The sequence below is a fragment of the Nesoenas mayeri genome (genome assembly GCF_963082525.1).
Source record: "Nesoenas mayeri genome assembly, chromosome: 4".
Classification (NCBI taxonomy): Eukaryota; Metazoa; Chordata; class Aves; order Columbiformes; family Columbidae; genus Nesoenas; species Nesoenas mayeri.
The window spans coordinates 21,696,413-21,717,294 of NC_137540.1; the positions used below are offsets into that span (position 1 = coordinate 21,696,413).

The 20,882-nt window shown below is 37.7% G+C and overlaps 2 protein-coding genes across 11 annotated transcripts in view; one reads left to right on the forward strand and one right to left on the reverse strand.

The window, feature by feature from the left end:
• On the forward strand, positions 1–8,610 carry TMEM184C (transmembrane protein 184C; the record flags this gene model as incomplete). The annotated part of the gene is made up of 10 exons (XM_080343447.1): positions 1–117; positions 1,631–1,761; positions 1,859–1,895; positions 2,694–2,899; positions 3,701–3,775; positions 4,649–4,742; positions 6,395–6,507; positions 7,082–7,181; positions 7,702–7,873; positions 8,318–8,610. The coding sequence occupies 10 exons, from the start codon at positions 1–3 to the stop codon at positions 8,608–8,610; spliced, it is 1,338 nt and encodes a 445-aa protein (XP_080199573.1).
• Positions 8,554–20,882, reverse strand: part of PRMT9 (protein arginine methyltransferase 9) — a 22,887-nt gene continuing 10,558 nt past the window's right edge. For 6 of the 10 annotated variants that reach the window (XM_080343442.1, XM_080343439.1, XM_080343441.1 and 3 more), the window contains 7 exons: positions 19,268–19,460; positions 15,457–15,640; positions 14,316–15,027; positions 13,595–13,748; positions 13,032–13,154; positions 12,679–12,825; positions 8,554–8,775 (listed from right to left, as the gene is read on the reverse strand). In XM_080343442.1, the coding sequence (XP_080199568.1) occupies positions 8,680–8,775; positions 12,679–12,825; positions 13,032–13,154; positions 13,595–13,748; positions 14,316–15,027; positions 15,457–15,640; positions 19,268–19,460 (1,609 nt within the window). In that variant the 3' untranslated portion in view covers positions 8,554–8,679. Of the gene's footprint in view, positions 8,776–10,409; positions 10,440–11,320; positions 11,645–11,664; positions 12,826–13,031; positions 13,155–13,594; positions 13,749–14,315; positions 15,028–15,456; positions 15,641–19,267; positions 19,461–20,882 lie in introns of those variants that run through there. The other 4 variants (XR_013922063.1, XM_080343444.1, XR_013922064.1 and 1 more) reach the window with 4 other exon arrangements.

Sequence of the window (20,882 nt, forward strand, 5' to 3'; positions counted from 1 at the left end):
ATGCCGTGCACCTGCGGGAACTGGCGGCGGTGGATCCGGCCCCTGGTGGTGCTGCTCTACATCGTGGGGCTGCTGGTGGTGGTGCCGCTCTGCGTCTGGGAGCTGCAGAAGCTGGAGGTAAGGCCCGGGGTGCGGCGGGGAGCCCCCGCGGCTGGGCCTGGGCTGGGGGAGGCGGCCAGGCCGGGCGGGGTGGGGGGCACAAGCATCCCGGAATTCGCGGTGGCCCCGGGCGCTGCGGGGAGGCTTCGCTCCGCTCAGGTAGTCGGCAGAGGCCAAGCGGGAAGAGGGGAGAAGTTGAGCGGCGCTGCTGCGAGCGTTGGTCCCGCGGCTGGAGCGGAGCGAAGGCGGGTGGGGCAGGTCGGGCTTACTGGTTGGTGCTACCGGGCAGGTCGGGGTTACCGGACGGGGTGTCCGTCCCTTTCCGGTTCAAAACCAGTCGGTATTTAAACGGTTGCAACGATGCTGAAGAATCTGGAGCCGTTGCCCGTAGGAGCTCTGCGCTGCCCGGGACTGACACTCTCTGGTCAACCCGGGGTCACTGTTCATAACCTGGTGTTTCAGGCAACTCTGATGAGGAAAGTTGAGGCAGTAGGTGGAAAAGCTGCTCTTTCGCCTTGGTGGTGCCGTCGTGTGTCACAGCAGCAGCGTGGGAATTGCACACGCATGTGACAGCATTACTTTTCTGACAGACAGATAAATTTTAACCTGAAAACGTGTATTTTAGGCTTGTTGCACTAGAGGCAAGCTTTTTCATAGTATACTTCTAACCACTTAGTAAGAGTGCTGTGTGTTTTAAGAGTATTTTAGATTTCCCGCTTTGAAACTGATGTGTTTGTTCTTTTATGGTGCCTTCAAAAATTCAGCACAGTGGATGTTTAAATTGCAGTGGTATCTGAAACGTTAAAATCACTAAATCAGATATTGGTGGGGAAACTACTCAGAAGTGACCTTTGAGCTGAAAAGCAACAGAAGATGTCGGAAATCAGAGAAGAAAGCCTCAAACAAAAACTGCTTGAGAAGACTCTAGTATATTTCTCAGTGTTTGGTATTTAGGATTATTAACATAGTTATTCCTCAGAGAACTTGGTTTTAAAATTGTAGCCTTAAGTTTTAACAGACATTATATGTTTATATATATACATTATGTGTTTCAGATTGTTAAACTAGTTGAAATTGTATACTAGTTAGAACTTGATTTTAAAGCTAAAAATAGTTTAAATCCACAAGCTTTCAGAAACTTCATAATGAAGCACTGAAGTGAGAAAAGTTCAGACCTAAAGCAAGGAAATACTCTGTGGCTTTCAGGAAATTAAATAGTTAGCATTGGGATGTTTTTGTAGAATATCTTGTGTTTATTAGTGATGTTTTTGTTTGATTCTGCATGATCTCTCCTCTCTTATATGGCTATCTAAGCCAGATAAACAGATAGCAAGAGAGACTTTGGGGTTTTGTATATTTGGAAAAGAAAGTTAGAAAAATTAAACCTAGTATCGGGATATAAGCTTAATGTCCATCTTAAAACTTTATTGACAGTAAAAAAAAAATATTGCTATACTGGTAAAACTCAAAATACTGTAAAACAGTATTAATACTGAAACTTTGATCTTGCATTCTTCTTTTTCTTTTCAAGGTTGGAATTCATACCAAGGCATGGTTTATTGCAGGCATATTTTTACTAATGACTATACCAATATCTCTCTGGGGAATACTACAACACTTAGTTCATTATACTCAACCTGAATTGCAGAAACCAATAATAAGGTAACGCTTCATGTTCTACCTGTGCTACAAATGTTGAATTGAATTCACACTAAAACCACTGCTAGTAATATTAAATGTTCTTTTGTTATTGCAACAGGATTCTATGGATGGTGCCGATTTACAGTTTAGACAGTGTAAGTGTTCTCTTACTGTTAACAGCTCAATAAAATTCTCTTTGCTGTGGGAGTGAGGAAAAATGGTGTCACAGTTAGCAGAAACAATGCTGCGTGGAGAGTTGTAGCCCTACAAACTTCTGGGAATTCCTGTTTGTGGAGTATGTCAGAAGCATAGTTTGAACAATATTACATTCTTCTTGCGGAGCTTGTGGGATCACTTTGCTAACTCTTCTTCACCCGATCTGTTCTTGCATATCCTTTATGACAGATGTGGAAAGGGGGATGACAAGTGCCTGGTTTTGGTCCTTCCATCCTCACTAAGAGCTGAACTGGAGACCAGACTCATCTAAGTACAATCTCACAATTCAGTGCCTTACCTTTCTTTCCCGAGTTAGTTGTAGTACTATAAATCTTTCCCAAATAAGTTCTCAAACCCGTATTGACAATGACAATTTTAGAAAAATAGTTCTATCTTGTTGGCTCCTAACAGGAGTAGGTTATGTGTAGGGAATCATCTCCTTGGTTACTTTTAAATTAAAGATGGAATTGCATGGTCAGAGACACAGAGCACCTCTTGTACAGTGCTTTAAGCATGTTTGAAGCAGCAGAGATGCAATCTGAAGTTCTACTTATAATTTTACAGACCGTTATTTTATAGCTGTAGCATCACACTCTTATTAGCCAAATGGTTCAAGCCCTTTTTAATTAGTGCCTGCTGTCTAATGAAGTATTGCTTGCTGAACTAGCCAGCCAGTGTTGTCATTGGAATCACTTTTGTCTTTCTTGCATGTAACCTTTTGTGTCCCTCTCTTACAGTGGATAGCTTTGAAATACCCCAAGATTGCAATATATGTGGACACATGTCGAGAATGCTATGAAGCTTATGTCATCTATAATTTTATGGTTTTTCTTTCAAATTATCTAACCAATCGGTATCCAAACCTCGTATTAATAATAGAAGCAAAAGATCAGCAGAGACATCTGCCTCCTCTATGTTGTTGTCCATCATGGGCTATGGGAGAGTGAGTATATGATGACATCTTAAAATTTTAAACTGTGGAACCAGATAGAAACATTTTGTTTTCATATTTAGTAGTATAACTGTTGATGCTTGGCAGAGTCAGTTTATGGTTTGCACATAAACAAGTTGTGGTTTGATTATCAACTATGAACCCTGGCTGAAAGCAGCTCTGAATGTGTTTTCATCTAGCTGTAAAAGATTCTAGAAATCACACTTAGTTACTAATACGCATTGACTCAGGTAGTGCTGAAGGAAGCTTCCTTATTTTTGAAAAAATATTGGAAAATTATTTCCTTGAAATTGCTTCCTTTGCTATCATACGATATTTGCCAAAAACCTCACGTAGAATTGCTGGTAGCCCAGACAGCCTATTGCTTTTACTTTCAGAGGTGAAGGACGAAAGGGCACATGCCTGTGAACTGTTTGTTTCTGCACGCTTAATCTGATAAGCATCTCTCTTAGGAGATTTTGATAAAGCTGTTTAAAATGTTAAAGACAAACTATGAATGTAAGGCATTCTTAAACATCTTCAGGCACAGGGAAAATTGCCTTCTTTTTGTTTAGTCCAGCCAGGATCTTTCCATGGATGAAAGAAGTGAATCATTGAGTATACCTATCAAAGTCCAGGTCTTTTGTGTATTGTGATATACGTGCTAGATACAGTAACGTCTGAGGTCCTGGAAGCAGAAGTTGAAATTACCATGAAATAAAAATTCAGTTTAGTGAAACTACTGAGATGAGGAAATTTCCATAAATGAATTGCTTTAAAATCCTCGTACAATGAATTTTCTTTCTCTTGCAGAGTTTTATTATTTAGATGTAAACTGGGTGTATTGCAGTACACTGTTGTCAGACCATTTACTACCATTATTGCTTTGTAAGTACGCTCATAAATAACTAACATTGATCTTCATGATGTAACTTTGAGTTACACTGGAAAGAATTTTCATGCCCTTTGTACTGAATCAAGGCAGTTTAAACGCAAGCTCGTTGTCTTGAATTCTAAATGGATCCTGGCAATTTGAATCAACCTATGATTTCTTTATGACTTCTCTGTAGCAAATGACTATTTGCAGAATTTAAATAATAAATACTTAATGCCTGCTGCTGAAAGCAGTGGAAGAGACTCTGAAGTACTGTTTATGTAGGAAAGACATTTTTATGATCTCTCAATTTTTAGAGACTTTTTCCCTCCTCCCTTTTCTTCTTGGCTTCCACAATTTGGTATATTTAAATTCAGGTTTCCTGTAATTTTAAAAATTGTATTAAAGTTTGCATGTGACAAGCCTGACTGTGTGCCTTCATACATACCATATAACCTGTTATAAAGGAATAGCAGGTAATTACATGTTGATGCTGAAAGCTTAATTTCATAAACTTTGTTTTGATGGTCACTATTCTTAATTCTGTGGGACTGTGGAAGAAGTTGCCATTCACCAAGAATATCCACATAGATATCTATATTACCTGTATGCATTCTAACAGTTAAAAGCAAAATAGCTAAAAAAATGTTCAGTTGTTGAATTCATTCAACAATGGAATATGTTAACTCTGTATTCAAACACTTTTGTCTATGGACAATGCAATACAAACTTCCTGTGCCATGTCCTGTTGGAAACTGCTGTTTCTTGTGCAAACCGAAATGCCCATTTTAGAGTAGCAAAAGAGATTTTGATCCATGTAGTGAAGATTAGCATTGCAAGAAAGCAATCATTTACTACATAACAATTAATTCTAAAATTTCTTTCAGAATTTGCGAACTAGTGGGAGTGTATGATGAAGGAAATTTCAGTTTCAACAATGCTTGGACGTACTTGGTCATACTTAACAACATGTCACAGCTAGTGAGTATTGAGAGTGCATCATCTTTCTGCACTTCTAAGTCATCGTATTAGTATTATTTGAATTTTCTTTTGTGAACTATTCAGATTATTTCTGTTAATGTCTGGTAATTCTTATGGGTAGAATATTTCCCACTGTAAGTCGAAGTTACTGTTAAATATATGCAAAATATGAGGAAAACAGATAATTAAAAAAATATTATTTTTACTATGAAGCTCTGTAAAGGAATAAAGTGCACCACCCCTCACTCCAAACTATTTGAGTGAACTGGTATGACCCAGACATGTCAGAGCTCTAGACCTGCCCCTCTGCAGAAGAGATGAGGTCACTCACCCAAGTAGCTTCCTCCAGACACACACACAAAGAACAGGGCTGTGTTAAAAATACCATGTTACAAAGCTGGTGTTAACAATATTGACCGAAAATAATGGAAGGGGTGCTTGCAGTGCTGAGATTCTGGCCTGCATAATACTTTGGAAGAAAAAGCCTGTGTAATTAGAAAGTACTCATGTGTGTCTGTTTAGCCAATGCTTAGGTGTCAAGGACAAAGTTTACTCAAGAGCACTTGCCATTTTACCTTTTATTTATGAATTTAACCATAACGGACTTGAAGTATGTGTGTTTTAAGAGGGGGGAAGTTGTTGCAGTGTGGAAGCCCCTGAGCAGTAGCCAGCAAGTTTGGTTCAGCTGCCAGATGATGTCAGGCTAAAGCTAAGATATCAGCTCCTAGACCTGAAAATTTCATTTTGGAGGTCACAGATTGCATTTAGTGGCTTGTTGGGAATGCAGAGCAATCATTTTCTGTTTTAGCCAGAACATGTTACCCACTGCAAAAGGAGACAACAGCACCAGCTCTGGCTCCTTGCTGCTTTAGCCTTCTCACCCTCTAAGCTTCTTACTTCTCTTGGCAACAGTGGCAGGAATCGGAACAGCATGATGTCCCATTCAAAAAGGGTGTCCTTGTCCTACTGCCACCACTGTGGTTGATGGGTGGCTGTTAAGGAAGGAGCTGTAACTGTTTTCTGCTGTGACATTGTCCTGGCTGACATGCTTGCCTAAAAGAAACTTAGTAGTAAGAGGCTAGAGAATGTGCATGAAAAAGGGAGATCCAATCTTTAGGTTTGGCTATACATCAGTTCAGTGGCTTGCAGTTGTCATTAGTAGGAAACTTGTTCAGATTTGTGGTGAAAATTGTATTAATTGCCTTATCTCTCATAAAGAGGTAGCATTTCACGCAGCCTTAACAAAAGCCTTAAAGCATATGTACTTTGTCTGCCATTTTCCTTATGATGTATTTGGCATTGAAAAGATTTAATGGCATCTTCCTCTGCTTTGCTTTAGTTTGTAGATACATGACCTCAGTCTCTGTCTGCCAATACCAAGCATTTCAGAAATACAATTTCAGGCAAAAAAAAGTCAGCTTTAAAACACTAAGGCAACGATCCCATATATCCAGAACTCTTTTCTAAAACAGACAGCTTTTAAAGTTTGTCTCATACTGTGATCTACATACATGTGTGTGTGTATATATGTGTATATATATATGTGTATGTGTATATGTATATATTTAAAAACAAACAAACAGAGGAGATGTTGTAAAACAACTCCATCACAAAACAAACATGGATTTTCTTAATTTTCTTTTTCTTGTTAGTTTGCTATGTATTGTCTGGTGCTGTTTTACAAAGTACTACGTGAAGAACTGAACCCTATCCAACCTGTTGGCAAGTTCCTTTGTGTGAAGATGGTAGTTTTTGTTTCTTTCTGGTAAGTTAATTATATACTTATTACTTCTTGCTCTCAGGGTGGATCATAAAAGAGCTAAAAAAGCTGGATTTGCTACTGAGATTAAAGGCCTCAAAAAATCTCCCCATAATCTTAGTGAAGTGCTGTGAGGGGAAAACGGTACCACTATGTTGGATAGAGCAGTCTTATTCACTTGAGTTTATATTTTAGACTTGATATTTTGCAAGGTGACTCTCAATAACATAATTTATTTTAGAATCTTCACTTGCAGTTATTTCAAAACAAAGAAGATAGGTTTGGTTTTTTTTACTTTTTAAAGTAGAAAAAATACATTAACTTTTCAAAATAAGTTACTATATATTAACAATAAGTTACTATTTAAGCATTACTCACTCTTAGCTGCTAATGAGTGCATTTGACTACCTGAACATTACTCTGTGGGCTGCAGTAATACCCTAAAAGAGAAGCAACTTTAAAGATTTTTGCATGCATGCCTGTATATATAGACATAGAAATACGCTTTGTTTAACCAGATTTGTTTGGAGTTTTTTTGGCACTACTATTACAGTAATAACAACAATAACAATCTTTATAGGCAAGCTGTGCTTATTGCATTGTTGGTGAAAGTTGGCGTTATTTCTGAGAAGCACACCTGGGAATGGAAAAGTGTGGAAGCTGTGGCTACAGGCCTACAGGTAGGAGTAAACAGTTACTTCTTAGGAGGAATGGCTATATGTAAGATGACATAGCCCAACTAACAACAAATTCAGCATCAATCTAGCATGTGTTAATTAAAGTGAGTATGACAAAATTTGCTTGAGACCAGCTATGTTTCAGCCAGTCACTCTAAGTAAGTTTTATGCTCAACACTTGTATATCCATGTGTTGGGCAAGAGGAATGTGCCTCAGTTAAATACTTCTGTTGGATATCCTTGCATTTTTTTCATGCAAGAATTCATTGTAGAGCTGCTGCTTGTTGAATATCCACTTGCAGCAAGTGAGCCCATCAGGCAAGGACCAATTCCAATGTGTGTATAGTACACATGGTTCTGTGAAGCCTGCCAAGATTATCCTACTGGTGGTGGAAAAGTAGCTGCTGCCAGTATCCTAAAGCAGTTGCAGTACTTCAATTGTAGAAGAAACCCAGAAGCTATTTTTCTCCAGCTACAAATGATTAAATTTTAAGTTATTAAGTTAATGACTCTTTCGTTGCAGGATTTTATCATTTGTGTTGAGATGTTCCTGGCTGCTATTGCACATCACTACAGTTTTTCCTATAAACCGTATGTTCAAGAAGCTGAAGAAGGGTCATGCTTCGACTCTTTTCTTGCTATGTGGGATATTTCTGATATAAGAGCAGACATTTCAGAACAGGTTCGAAATGTCGGTAAGTAACAGACAGATTTGCGTGATCTGTTAACAGTATATACATTTCCAGCGTCATTTTATACTATTATCCATCTCTGTAAGTACCTTGAGAACATCTCATAGCAAATTAGTGGCAGCTGCATTCATAGAGGAATTTCATGGTGTATCTGGCACGTTGCTCTCTCCAGTACACCTGTTTAGAGTCTAGTTTTTAATTTTTCGTTTTCTTTAAAATTGATGGATCACAGGGTAAATTACCGGTGTTTTAAATAGAAGACAGGGATGTCTTTTTTCTTTTAATGGAAAGACATTCTTTTATTACTTAAAGCTTAACACTGCCCATATAAAACTGTTATAAAGGAAAAAAATACTCATCTTCTATGACATGCCTGGAGTTTGTGTTCAAAGACCTTGGTATACTGCTGAAAGTGCTAAAAGGTATTTTCATGTGGTGTAATTCCAGGAAGGACAGTTTTGGGCCAGCCGAGGAAAATGTTTTTTCCTGAGGATCATGAACAAAACGAGCATACGAGTTTATTGTCTTCATCTACTCAAGACCCAATTTCTGATGCTGCTTCAATGCCGTCTTCACCCATGGGTCATTATCAGGGGTTTGGACACACTGTGACACCTCTCACAACACCAACAACAGCCCCTGCAGTTGACGGTATTTATAACACTTCTGCTATTCGAGATGCTGAGGAGTCACCTAAACTAGAGCACAATTTATCAGAGAAAGCTTTGGATAAAAGTTAGACTCACCTTTTCTTTGAATGTGTCAAGGAGTCTGTTACGTACTTGCCACACATGCTCTGTTATTAGTGATCAAAGTTGAAAAGCTTGGAAAAGCAGACAGGAAGAGGATACGGCTATAACTCGCATCTGAATTCTCAATCTATAATGGATGTATCTGTGAGTACCCTATGGATATAAAACACGCACACTTCAAAAGTTTCTGCATAAATTTAAGAATTAACTCCTTAAACTGCTAAACATTCATATATCTGTGTTACATCAAAAGACAAGTATGTCAAAATTACACTGACTTCTATTAATAGAAAAGAAACATTTGAAAAAATACTCTGCTCTTCTAAAGATGAAGTGTAAATATGATTAGCAATTGGAAAACTTAATTTCAAGAATGTAATTTAAGGAGAAGAATAGCAAAAAATGTTTGTATTAGCTTTGGCTGTCCTCTTAATGACGGTAACTTCCCTACCCCAGTGCTGAATGGGGTGTGGACAAAATGGTAACTTCTGTACAGATTCCATCTTCTTCCCTTTCTTGCATAGCTAAATAAAACTCCTTCATTAAGATAATTGTTACAGAGCATCAGCAAAGACTCTATGCAAAGAAAGCATTCCCTCCAGGCCTCGCTACAAAATTCCATGCCCAGAACATATGGTTGGTGTATCTGTTGTCCTTGTAGCTCATAATTTGTAAGTCTTTTACATTCAGAAGAGACAGACAGGATGTGTTTTGGATTAATACCTTATACTTGACTACTTTTTTCCTATCCTTATAAAAGAATAACGTTACTACCTTTGAATACATGGCAAGGGGGAATAAAGGATGTCAAAAAGAAAACAAAACCAAAATGGTTCCTTTATTTTGAGTTGCAATAAATTCCTTAACACTGATTTTTTTTAATCTGTTAAAGCAGGATATCTTTACAATGTGTCTGTAGTAATTTGTATTCATAAATGTGTGTGTGATTATTGTATTATACTTCTAGTATATCCTAGATTCAAATGTAATAGTTGATTTCCCCTACCACACCAGAAAATACTTTTGCTAAGGTAAAACTAAGTAGCTAGTCTGTTACTGAAGTTACTAGCATTAGATTTCAGACTAAGAAAAAGTACACTTATATGAAAAGGTTATTTTGCAAAACTGACAAAATTGGAGGGGTATTGTTTTTATCCCATTACCAGATTTTTACTATTATTGCATGTTTGCAATCTGACAAAAAATACCTTTGAGCACTGACCTTTTAAGTGACATTTGAAGCTTCCTTTTCAGCCTTGTTAGCATTTACAGGATAAATTTTTAAATACTGGCTGTCACAGTAAATTCATCTGAAGTGCTTTTTTTTTTTTTTTGCAGTACTAGTGTGATGTAAATATTGCGCCTTACTCACTAGGCTGCATTTTATAGTTGACTATGTACTTGCTGTATCTGAAGTTAGTGGGAAAGTGCAAATCATTATTTTCAATTTGCCAAGTCATTGCCTTTGTTGTAAATAAGCAATTAAAGATTTTATTTAAACTGTTCACCTTCTCTCAATTTGATTTACTGCTCCAGTAATTCAAGAGTATGAAGGAAACGTGAGTATAACTGTTCTCTTCATGGAAGAAGGAGATCTTAAGTATAATTAAAGAGTTGGTGCTTTTAGTATTTTAAGGCTTGCACTGAAAAGGAGTTCTTGTTGCAGCTAATGAAGAATCAATCTACTCACTTATGCTTGATTCCAGATCTCTTTTTATCCCTGTAATAGCCATGTTCTAAAAGGAAACAACTTGGAAAAGCTCACACCACCTGGCTTCAGTGCACACTCCAGCCACTATTAGAAGTAATCTCATTTCCTGCATGAAGTAAAAAGGGGCATTAGTAGAAATATCTGAAGGATCAGATCTGCTGGAGGCCAAATAACTGCTGTGCTCTAGCTTTTCAAAAACCTCACACTGAAGAATTTTTCTGAATACTTCAAGTTTTACCTGTTTGGTGTAAATAGGTAGGTAAGGTACAGAGAGGGAACTCTCATAGGAAAACAGCTATTTAAGTGCTTTGGTTGCTTTTTTCACAGCATTTCTAGAACACTAAGTTATCTTAGTATTACTTGGTTGTTTCAGTCCATGTGCATAGTATTCCTGGTTTTGTTTTTTTTTTCTGGGAGAAAAATTAATTTTCATTGCAGTAGCTTATAGGATCATAACTTTCCATTAAAGATTTCTATTTATTTTGGAAAATCAGTAGCAATCTTGGAAAATCAGTAGCAATCTTTCAACAACACCTACCCTCTCTCTTTTGATAACTCCTACAACAGTATTTCCACAGTATGACCTATCAAATTTATATTATTGATTTGCAAATAGTTCTTCACCTTTATATTAACCATATTTATTCCTCCATTGTTTTACACTTAATCATCTCCCAGCTTTTAATTAGAAGTATTAAAGATTGCTCTTGCCTTATTGAACATTGCTTAAACTCAGAAGTGGTTGTTTTCAGCTCTTTACTTAGTCTCATTGAGTAAGGGTAGAATACATCCTTAATTTTTCTTTAATTCATTTTACCATCTTGTTAATTGCTAAAAAGCTTAATAAATACGCCTAACAACTCATACTTAATATTTTTGCTATTATCGGAGGTCTGTCAGCATAAGAAGCCTGAACACTTTCCTATAAAACTGAACATTGAAATTATCCTGTACCCAGTATGTTTGGTAGTCTTGGAGAGTAACTTAGATTTTACCACTCGTGACTCTGGGTGCTGGAGTTTTTTTGGTGTGTGTGGTTTGTTTTTAAGAAAAGCTGTTTTCTGTGTAGTATGAAAAGCCTTTGTCCTACTCTAATTTGCTTACATTTTTGTTATGCATTGTACCTCTTGGATAAAGGATGGTATCCAGTTTATCTTCAGAAAACTTGGTTTGGTTGTTACCTCTGTTTTGTGGAAAAACTGAAAAAATATTGGAGATCTTTCCTCCACCCTTCCAGAAGGAGCTTTATTACAGCAATCTCTCAGGTGCAGATTCAGCTGCAGAGTGGGACAACTGCAACTTCAACACTCCCTGAAATTAAAATGAGCAAGCTTCTCTAAAAACACTTGACCTAACATATGGATCCTGCATTCAGTGAGATTCTAGAAAAAGTATTTGTGGATGGCACTTCCTACAGGTTCCTGTTAAGGAAAGATCACTGAAATGCCTCTTCTTCTATACTGAAGAGTGTAAGCTTAGCTACAGAAATATCTTGCTAAGTTTTCCTCTTCTTTCTATAGAGTGAGAAGCTTTAATTCTACCACTTGGATCTAAATTTAATAGAGGGAACTTGTTACCTGCATTATACCAAAATGTAATGTTGTAAAAGAAGGGCAGCAGTACTGTGGTGATTGACATAATATTTCATCAGCTTTCATATAAAATACAGGCCCATTATATTACCAGAATGGTTCTCTGAGGGATCCTAAAGAGTTTACTAGCTTTGCTTTCTGCTATACAACTTGAGTTATTCGACAGCACTCCTTTACAACTTTTTGTAATTGTATATGTGCAACACTAACTTGTGATACTGCAACTGGAATGGTGTTACAGTCTCTGCTACATCTCAATGCACTTCAGTAGGATGCTCTGGTAACGGAGAAGTGGAACAACAGTCTGAGAAACAGGACTTTGTCTTGAACAACCACAGCTGTCTATTCCAGTGCAGGCATCTGGATGCTTTTCTTCATACTACAAATGACACAGTAGCAAGAGAAGCCTGTCCCACTTTTTTAGTCCCTACAATAGCTGGCAATCAGGTTTTTACTGCAGTAAAGACAATACCTCCCCCCTAACTGCTTGGAGTCAGATAGATACCATTACAGTAAAGTTTTAGACCATCAATGGAAAAGTAACTATCTCCTTCTAAAGCCACAAAAGAGCCTTTTTGCCCAGTAGAAAACTTAGACTTTAATGTAAATTAACACCAGTGATGTTATGAACAGTCAATTTATGCATAGGCAATTAACCACAAATCAGTGTACACACGATATTCTTCACTGTTTAACTGTAATGCTAATATTGCTTTTATGGTGTTGAACATCAAGCACAAGTTCATCTCCAACCTGAACTTGGATGGGTTTGTCGAGAACAACTGCAGCTTGTTTCCAGTGTGAAAACTCATCAGATGTATCCAAGCTAAGGTCTTCATCTAGATGTATGTGATACCAGAAGGGAATTGCAGTAACCTTGCCAGACTTACAAATTTGTACCTAAAAATATTTAAAATATTCATTTAATAAGTTATACCCTTTCCAAAGAAGAAAATAAAGTAGTTCAAATAATTTCAATCCATTTCAGAGATACCTGCAGATCAGTAAATCACGTATTGAAATTTTCAGCCAAGGTGAGCAATTAATGAGCAGCTCTGCAGAATAGCAGCTAAGCACACTTTTAACTTTACAGATCCACAACTCACCTTCACTTCTCTGCTGGAGCTGTTCAAGAGAGGGTTCATGAGATCCAGCCTTAAAAGCTCTGCTGGCTTGCTCAAGGGTAGACATGGTAATGTAGAGAGATCCAAATACACACGAACAGGTACCTAGGAGAATATACGGTAACTTCAGGCATCAACAACCATTAGAAAGTGAAAAGTTAAAAGAATTAATCATAATGCAAAAGTTTCTAGGAATTACTGTGATGCCTGTAAGAGACAGCCAAAATGCAGAATACACCCTTCTAATCCTTTTTGAAATGTGACTGTTGGGATACAAGGTGATGAAGGAGATAGTAAGAGCACAGTCACTCTTCTGTACAGTAACATCACATCTTTCCTTACTCAGATAAAACTTCTCCCACACCAGTTCTAAAATAAATGTTTAACTCAAGGTCCCCAGCTGGTTGCATAAACCTCTCTTGATAACTTAAACAATATGAAAAAGTTTCAGCTCTTTAGTTTTCTTGCATTTTATACCCAAACTAAACAGCTAGACAGCTGCAGGCTCTGGAACTGTGCCTGGAAGACATCACCCAACTTCATACCTTGAACTGGTTGATAAAAGGGGCTATATTAAACCCAAGAGTTGGTTCTGTTCCTTGAACAGCACTCTCCAGTAACAGAGACTCTGATTCTACAAGCATCCCATATACCAAAACATACTGTGGGAATATCTTTCCTCCACTGTGAAGTAAACATCTGTAAAATGAGAGAGATTTCACCTCTAAAGCATATAATTCAACAGTAATCAAAGAACATTTAATTACATTTATGAAACACACACTAGTTCTTCTTCTGAAGTCAAGTGCTCATAAGCATTTGAGTTTGATCTCATTTGATCACACAGCTGTTTTAACACCATGTGTTTGTCTTTTAGCAGCATCAGTTTGCTCTAACAACAGTTGGACATGCACGTGAATTGGGGCTTTTTTAACCTTGTACTAAAGGCTACCTCTCTTAGTAAAAAGATGCTATCTATCCTGGGAACTTCTGACAAACCAAGCGATAAGATCTTCCAATCATATCCTTGCATACAAATTATAAATAAGTCTATGAAAGTGAAATCTTGACACTTCTAAAAAATATACATATTTACCATGGTCACACCAGAAACACTCTGAAGTTTAATCCCCAAAAGCTCAATCCATTCAGAAAACAAGCTTTTCCTGCTCTACAGAAGCAACATTATGGCAATTTTGTAGTTAAAAGAAATATTTTTGAATAATTATGCATTGTTAGGAATACTTTTGTCCGTTTATACTGTACCTAGATATTGCAGCCTTTTCCATCACCTCCTGCTGGATTAAACCCGATGTCTCTATAACATCCAAGATAATAATACTCCACAATTTGTCTGATTTTGGTCTCTGCAGCACCACATTTTCATCTTCTAAGTGGCTGAGCCAAAACTCTAATGTTTCCTTAGGGAAATGGTTAGCTTCTGAAATCAAATTAAGTGCTGCCTGATGCTGTTCTTTCTCAATAGAACTGTAGGCTCTAACTGGTCCAAGTTTGCCAGCTATAATTGGCAGGATGGAGAAGCCTTCAGATACATCTAAAACATACAAAGGATCAGGAGCCACATGCAGAGAACTCTTGTTTTGACTTTCTTGCAGGTTCATCCCACTGCCATGTCCATCAACATCCATGGACTGCGAGTCCTTACTTGGATTTAAGGACAACAGCACTTTGCCCATGGCAGCTTTAAAGCATTCATGGTATGGTATGTTGTTCAGCAGGGCTATTTCTGTGGATTCCAACACGCATACTTGTCCATTGCCATCCTGTTTGCTCGTTGTCTGAAGACCAGCCAGAGCATCACATAATTCAGCCTCATTGCCCAAACTCAGCGTGTCACCTCTGTCACTGAAGTCCATCCCACACTCTGAAGTCACAGAAGAAAACTTCTGGATCTTCAAGTAGCAGTCTTGGCAGCAAACTTCCATCATCACAGTATCTCCAGTATTCACAGAATAATCTTGGCAAAAACAGCACAAAAAAGTCATGTGAGTTACTTTACAGCAAACATCACTGAAGCAGCCAAACAGCGCTTAAAAAAAAAAAACCCACCACACATTATCTCAATTCTTCATTAGTTGTTAACTAGTATGTATGAAAAGAATTGTTCTAGACTGTAGCCCGACAAGCTGAAATTTGTGATTGTGCATTAACATTTGCCTTAAACTGTCCCACACCAGGCAAAATGCATTTAATCTCAAAACAAGCACACGGCAATTGTGTGCTACAGTCTAGAAACACGGTCAGGAACCACCTCACAGTGACTTGCTGTTGAACTTCTCCTAGAACTGTTTGCTGCCACTTGCTCATCTCCAAGATAACCTAACCAGCTCAAAACTAAAATGAAACCAAATCAACGTACTACAACAAGAAAATCCACAGGACATACCGAGGAGGCCCTGCACAGGATAGACTGCCTGTTCCCAGCAAGTTTCCTCACTGGGACTTGTAGATAGAGCGTGCTCGTCATCAAGCTGTAGTACAAACCATACCACAATAGCATCTAGTATTCCTCCTTCAGTGACTGGCAGGCTGAGCTTCCAGGGCTTTCTAGCTGCAAGGCTTTTCAGCTCCTAACCAAAGTAGAAAGAAAGAAAAAAGTATTGAGACAGCTTATTTCAATAAATAAAAAGTGGTTTTAATTATACTAAATCACTCAAATTTCTGCACCAATCTGTGAAGACACACAACAGAAACCTGAAGTTAACAAGCTGCTACAATACCAATTATAATTATTAGTAATTACTAGCACAGGAACGGTCATCTACATGCAAGTGCCATTATGCATAAAACCAAACTACATCCACCAACCATTAAAGCAAACATGACCACATCTAAGAACATACATGTTTAAAAACACTGAAAACTGCAACAAAGGCTTTAGACTTGCAAGACTTGCCTTATGAGAAGGAATAAAACTAGAGCCAGTCTTTTGGGCTGGATTCATGCCAATGCTTGAGTTCTAGAAATACCATACATAAGCACTGGATTCACTCCAACAGAGGTTTGGCAAAATCATTACAATAACACTAAGTCAAACATCTTTGAGGATATTTTCTCTGCTACCTGGGCTACAGGCTTTGCGTAAATGCTCAGGCACTGCTGGGAAGCCGTAAGATCTCCCATAAAGGGATCAGGTTATAAATTCTCCAACAGTCCTAAAAACTTCTGAATATGTAACAGGTATTAAGTCTTCTTCCATGTACAATTTATTTTCCTCAGTAACTACCTTCTGCTACCAACATTCACAAACATATAAGGCCCAGCTCTAATGTATAGTTCCTGTATAGACCAATTAACAGAAGGTCAATCAGAAGGGACCAAAGATTCTCTTAGTCACAACCATTCTGCTTAGTAACAGCCTTGCCTAAACATTTATCAGCTTCCTGATCTGCTTATGCCAACACTTGTCCTAAGTTTCAATCTTAAAATACACAGGGCAAAAGAAAAGTTTGACTCTAAGAACATGAGTAGCTCTCAAATACTGCGTTTTTAATTTTTCTCTTCTTTATTCTCATTTTGCATTCTCCAAGAGTTGGTCTACCACCTTCTCAAAATTGAGAGATGGTTGACACTGAAGTTCATAATGAGATCTCACTGCTCTTCAGGAACAGGGCTCTGCTGCTCTTAATTTTTTCCTGTACACCTTCAACAGGAGAAGAAGAGAGCAGTAAGCTGAAGCTTTGCTGGCAGTAAGCTCCTTGAAGAAAGACAGCAAGAGCACAGGTGTGCATCTGTTCCTTGGTTTCTGGGAAGTTATAGCTGTTTAGAAGTTCATTTGATATTAAAAATATTCTTCCTAGTTACTCCTCAAAAGCAGCAGGCCCATGGTTCTCATCCACTGGCTATAGTATCTGTAATGTTACATCTTGTGGCACAGAACACTTAAAAATCCAGTAAAAGGCAGTTATTTCAGCTTTTTCTGCTCTCTATCATACTGCTTAACCCATCTTTATTTCTCACATGTCTACTGCATAAACATTTTTTCTGTTATTTATGACAATTACAGACTAGAACAGCTCTAGCACATCAGGGTGGCAATTAATCAACTAGCATAGTTAAAGAAAATAAAACAACAATGCAGGAGGAATACACAGTAACAAAAAAAAAAAAAAAAGGATGCTATGCTACTCATATCCTCTGAGAGAAACACAACTTGCATTAAAAAAAAGTAAATGGAACTACAGACAGAAGGGAAATCTACAGAAAAAAAACAGTTATCACGTTTCCTACATCTTGATTTGGAATGTCTTAAATATTCCACACAGTAACTTCTCATGAAAATTAGAAAGAGCCAGTATCTGTAATTGTTGGCAGTAGCTCAGTTTCTTTAGGGCCTGAAAGCGAGACTGAGCTTTAATTACTGGCTGCTGAGGTAAACACTCACTTCCACTCCCAGTGGCACAGATCTGCTGCCAGCAAACCTGCACACAGGTAGTGCCTGGCAAAGTGCATCTGCAGCCTGGAACTACAGCCACGTCTCCTGCACCCACCTTCCAGGAATTCAGCTGCTGCTGCTAATAACTACCCTAATAAAGTAATCAGCATAACTCAGCTGCTTTTTAAAATTTTGACTTCTTATCATTACTGCTCTGATCTGTACTCCCATACTTGAAGCCTCCTACAACTCAGCTTGAGAAACACCACTGTACTGTATTTTAAGTCTTTTTCTCAGTTCTCTCAATTTTGGTCTGGATAGTTAGTACAAGCAGAGTAAATGCAACAGCCCTCTCATTCTTTGAAATACAAGTTTGGAAAATGGGTCTTTGCTATTATCTTACTAGTGCTGAGTTCATACCTGAATTTTGATCTTTAGGAGGTAATTCTGCTACTATAAGTAAGTATAGCAGATTTTTTTTTTTATTTATTTTTTTTTAGTTGCACTGATTGATCATCCATGTGTGGCCATGACAAAAGAAAAAAAAAAAAGAGAAAAAAAACCCAAAAAACACCAAAAAACCCAAAACAAGTTGAAAGTAACCTACCAGCATTTGGAACAGTGCCCAGCAACAAAAGTAACAAGAAACAGTAACCAATGACTCCAAATAAATTAATTGCATTTCTTCCTTTATTTACCATATCTTACTACTCCATGGCAAGAGCACCCCATTAGTCTAATTAGAAACTTCAAAGGAGAAGTTCTGAAACACTGTTTGAAAACTAACACTGTTCTTTACTCTTTAAAATTATCTTTACATGTCTGCCAGCAGGCAGATGCTTAAGAGTAGGCATCTCTCAGATGTCAGTAATAGTTTCTTATTGATGCTAGAAGCAGAAGGTCACAGAGAGATCATTCCCAGTTGAATACTGAAGAGCCTTGTCTTATTTCATTTTTAATCTCAGGATGTCAGACAAGCCAACTGGGAAAAGCTATTGATTCCAAACAACTGCAATTCCTGGCCAAGCAGTGGCCAAGAATTATTTCATTTGTATAACAGAATCTATTTTAAGCTCTGACTCACCACTTCAATGCCAACTACTCACCATGAGGTCAATGAGCAAGAAACACACCAGAGACCATGCTCAGACTATCATCTTTTCAGCATGCTCAGTTGTGAGTGGTTGAGGTCCTTGCCTTACAGTTCAGGTCTATTTACTATACACACAGAAACTTATTCTGTGCAAAATACACAAATACTATATTTTAGAATGCCATATTACAAAGATACCATAAGATACACCAAAGGAGCTGAAGGGTGGAATCCAACTGTTTGAATACGGTAATTTCATAACCTCCCCTGTCTTTTACCTATCAACACTTAAGACATTTTTATGCCAGATGTAAAAGATATCTGCTCTTGTCTTCAAGAGTTTCCTGAAGACTCTAACTTTAGAGGAATAAACTAAGTCAGCTCCAACACAGCATAAATCATTTGAGATAAGTCTGCTGCATTCTTCCTCCCCCTTCCTATGGTGAGGCTGGCAGCTGTTTGATCCTATGGTGAACTCCTTTAGTTTCCTGAACTACATGAAGCAAACAAAAAACTCCACCTTCAAAAAGTCATAAACTGTCATCTGATGAATCACATCACCACGTAATCAGATAAATATCAAAACGAGCAGAGGACTTCAGTGTAGCCCTGCCAACTTTACACTTGAGAACTGTTCTGAAATTGAACTCGGAAAACAACCAAGACATAAGGCTCTCATTATTCATAAATAGATTACTTATAAAGGACATGAAAAAAATCCCACAGTACCTGCAGATTGTTGAAATCTACTGTCATTACTTGACAGGCTTCTGTCAGAGGTACATAACCTCCAGGAATACGACTGAGCTTCTCAGTGGTGTAAGGTTCAACTGTTTCCTCTGAACCAGCAGAATCATACGTTGGACTACAGAACTGCACTGAATCTGGCAAGTGCACACCAGCAACTTCTTGGTTTCCCACTCTAGAAGTAAAGGAAAAAAGGGGAGAAATTAAACTTTAAATAATTTGACAAAAAAACCCAAAGAAAATTATTCCCAGGCTGGCTAAGTATTTTTAAATGCAGAGTGTAAGAATAGAAAAACTAAAAAATAATAGAACAGTTCTGTGGTGGTTTTGTCATGTTCGGAGCAGCTCTGAAGCACAGAGAACATATATCCGTTTCAAGAATCAGAACTGAATGCTGTCACTAGAAACTGAGAAAAATCCCACTATGTCCCTTACCAAAGGTCAGAGACTTTTGCCCCCTTATGTACAATTCCTTGAGTCTTGACAAGAATTATAAAGAAGAATAATATACTCTGTGATAATAAGAACAAATAAAGCTTTTCTGTTGATGCTGCATTAGACAGATAATGAAAGCGTTGCTTTAAGATGAACGGAATAGTCAAAACAAAGCAGATAGATATGCAGTAAGAAAATGAAATTTCGGAGTCTCTTCGACATAGAACTTTCATTTTTCAGTATCTTTATACACTTATCAAGCACAATCTATGCAGAATGAGGCATTTTTCATAGTTACATTGCTGCAAAGAAAGTCTCAGAATTGATTTCTTGCTGGAAAAGGCTTTGACAACTCAGAATACATGCATCAGCCTCTTGTAAGACAGAAGATCAGTTAGGTTTCCAGAAACAAACTTATACCAAAAGCTTCAAAGAATGCTGTAAGTGCTACACTGTCCATCTCTGCGGTTTGAGGACTTAAGACACAGTCTCAATTTCAAAGTATGAGTCAGGAAGTTACATGAGACAAGTCTTGCACAAACTACACTTCAGATTATTCAGAAAAAGTACATGTGTCTGTGAAAGATTTAGTCCTTCCCATTACGTGACATCTATCAAGCAAATCCACATACTTATAGTGAGATCTAGCACTCAGAAGTTCAAATGACAACCAGTTACACTTCTACTTCTAGAACTATTTTTAATTCTGAACCACGTTCTCAGGAACCTCCCCTCCCTACAACAAAGTGTGACTAGACAGGCTGTCTTGTCTGATCATATTCTCATCAGATATGGTCATGTCCTTGATCTAGAGAAGCTCCCAGTCACAGAATTGAGTAAGCTGCCTTTTGTCATAACCTGGAATCTTAGGCAAATATATTTTGACCATTATGCATAGCTAAAATACAAAAAATGAATCAGACTCCTTTTTTGGAGCAGATTCTCTACAAATAAAAGCATGTGACATACAGAAAGCACAAAGTGATGAGAATGCATTCCCTTAATTTGCAATAGAATCCATGTATCATTTTAAAAGAAATGCTGCAACTAAAACAGAACAAGTGCTGTACGAGGCCTGTATTGTGAAACAGGTCAGCAGATCATTATATTATAATGAACTCTTCTGGCTTCAATATGTAAGCATAGAAGTAAACCCACTTTA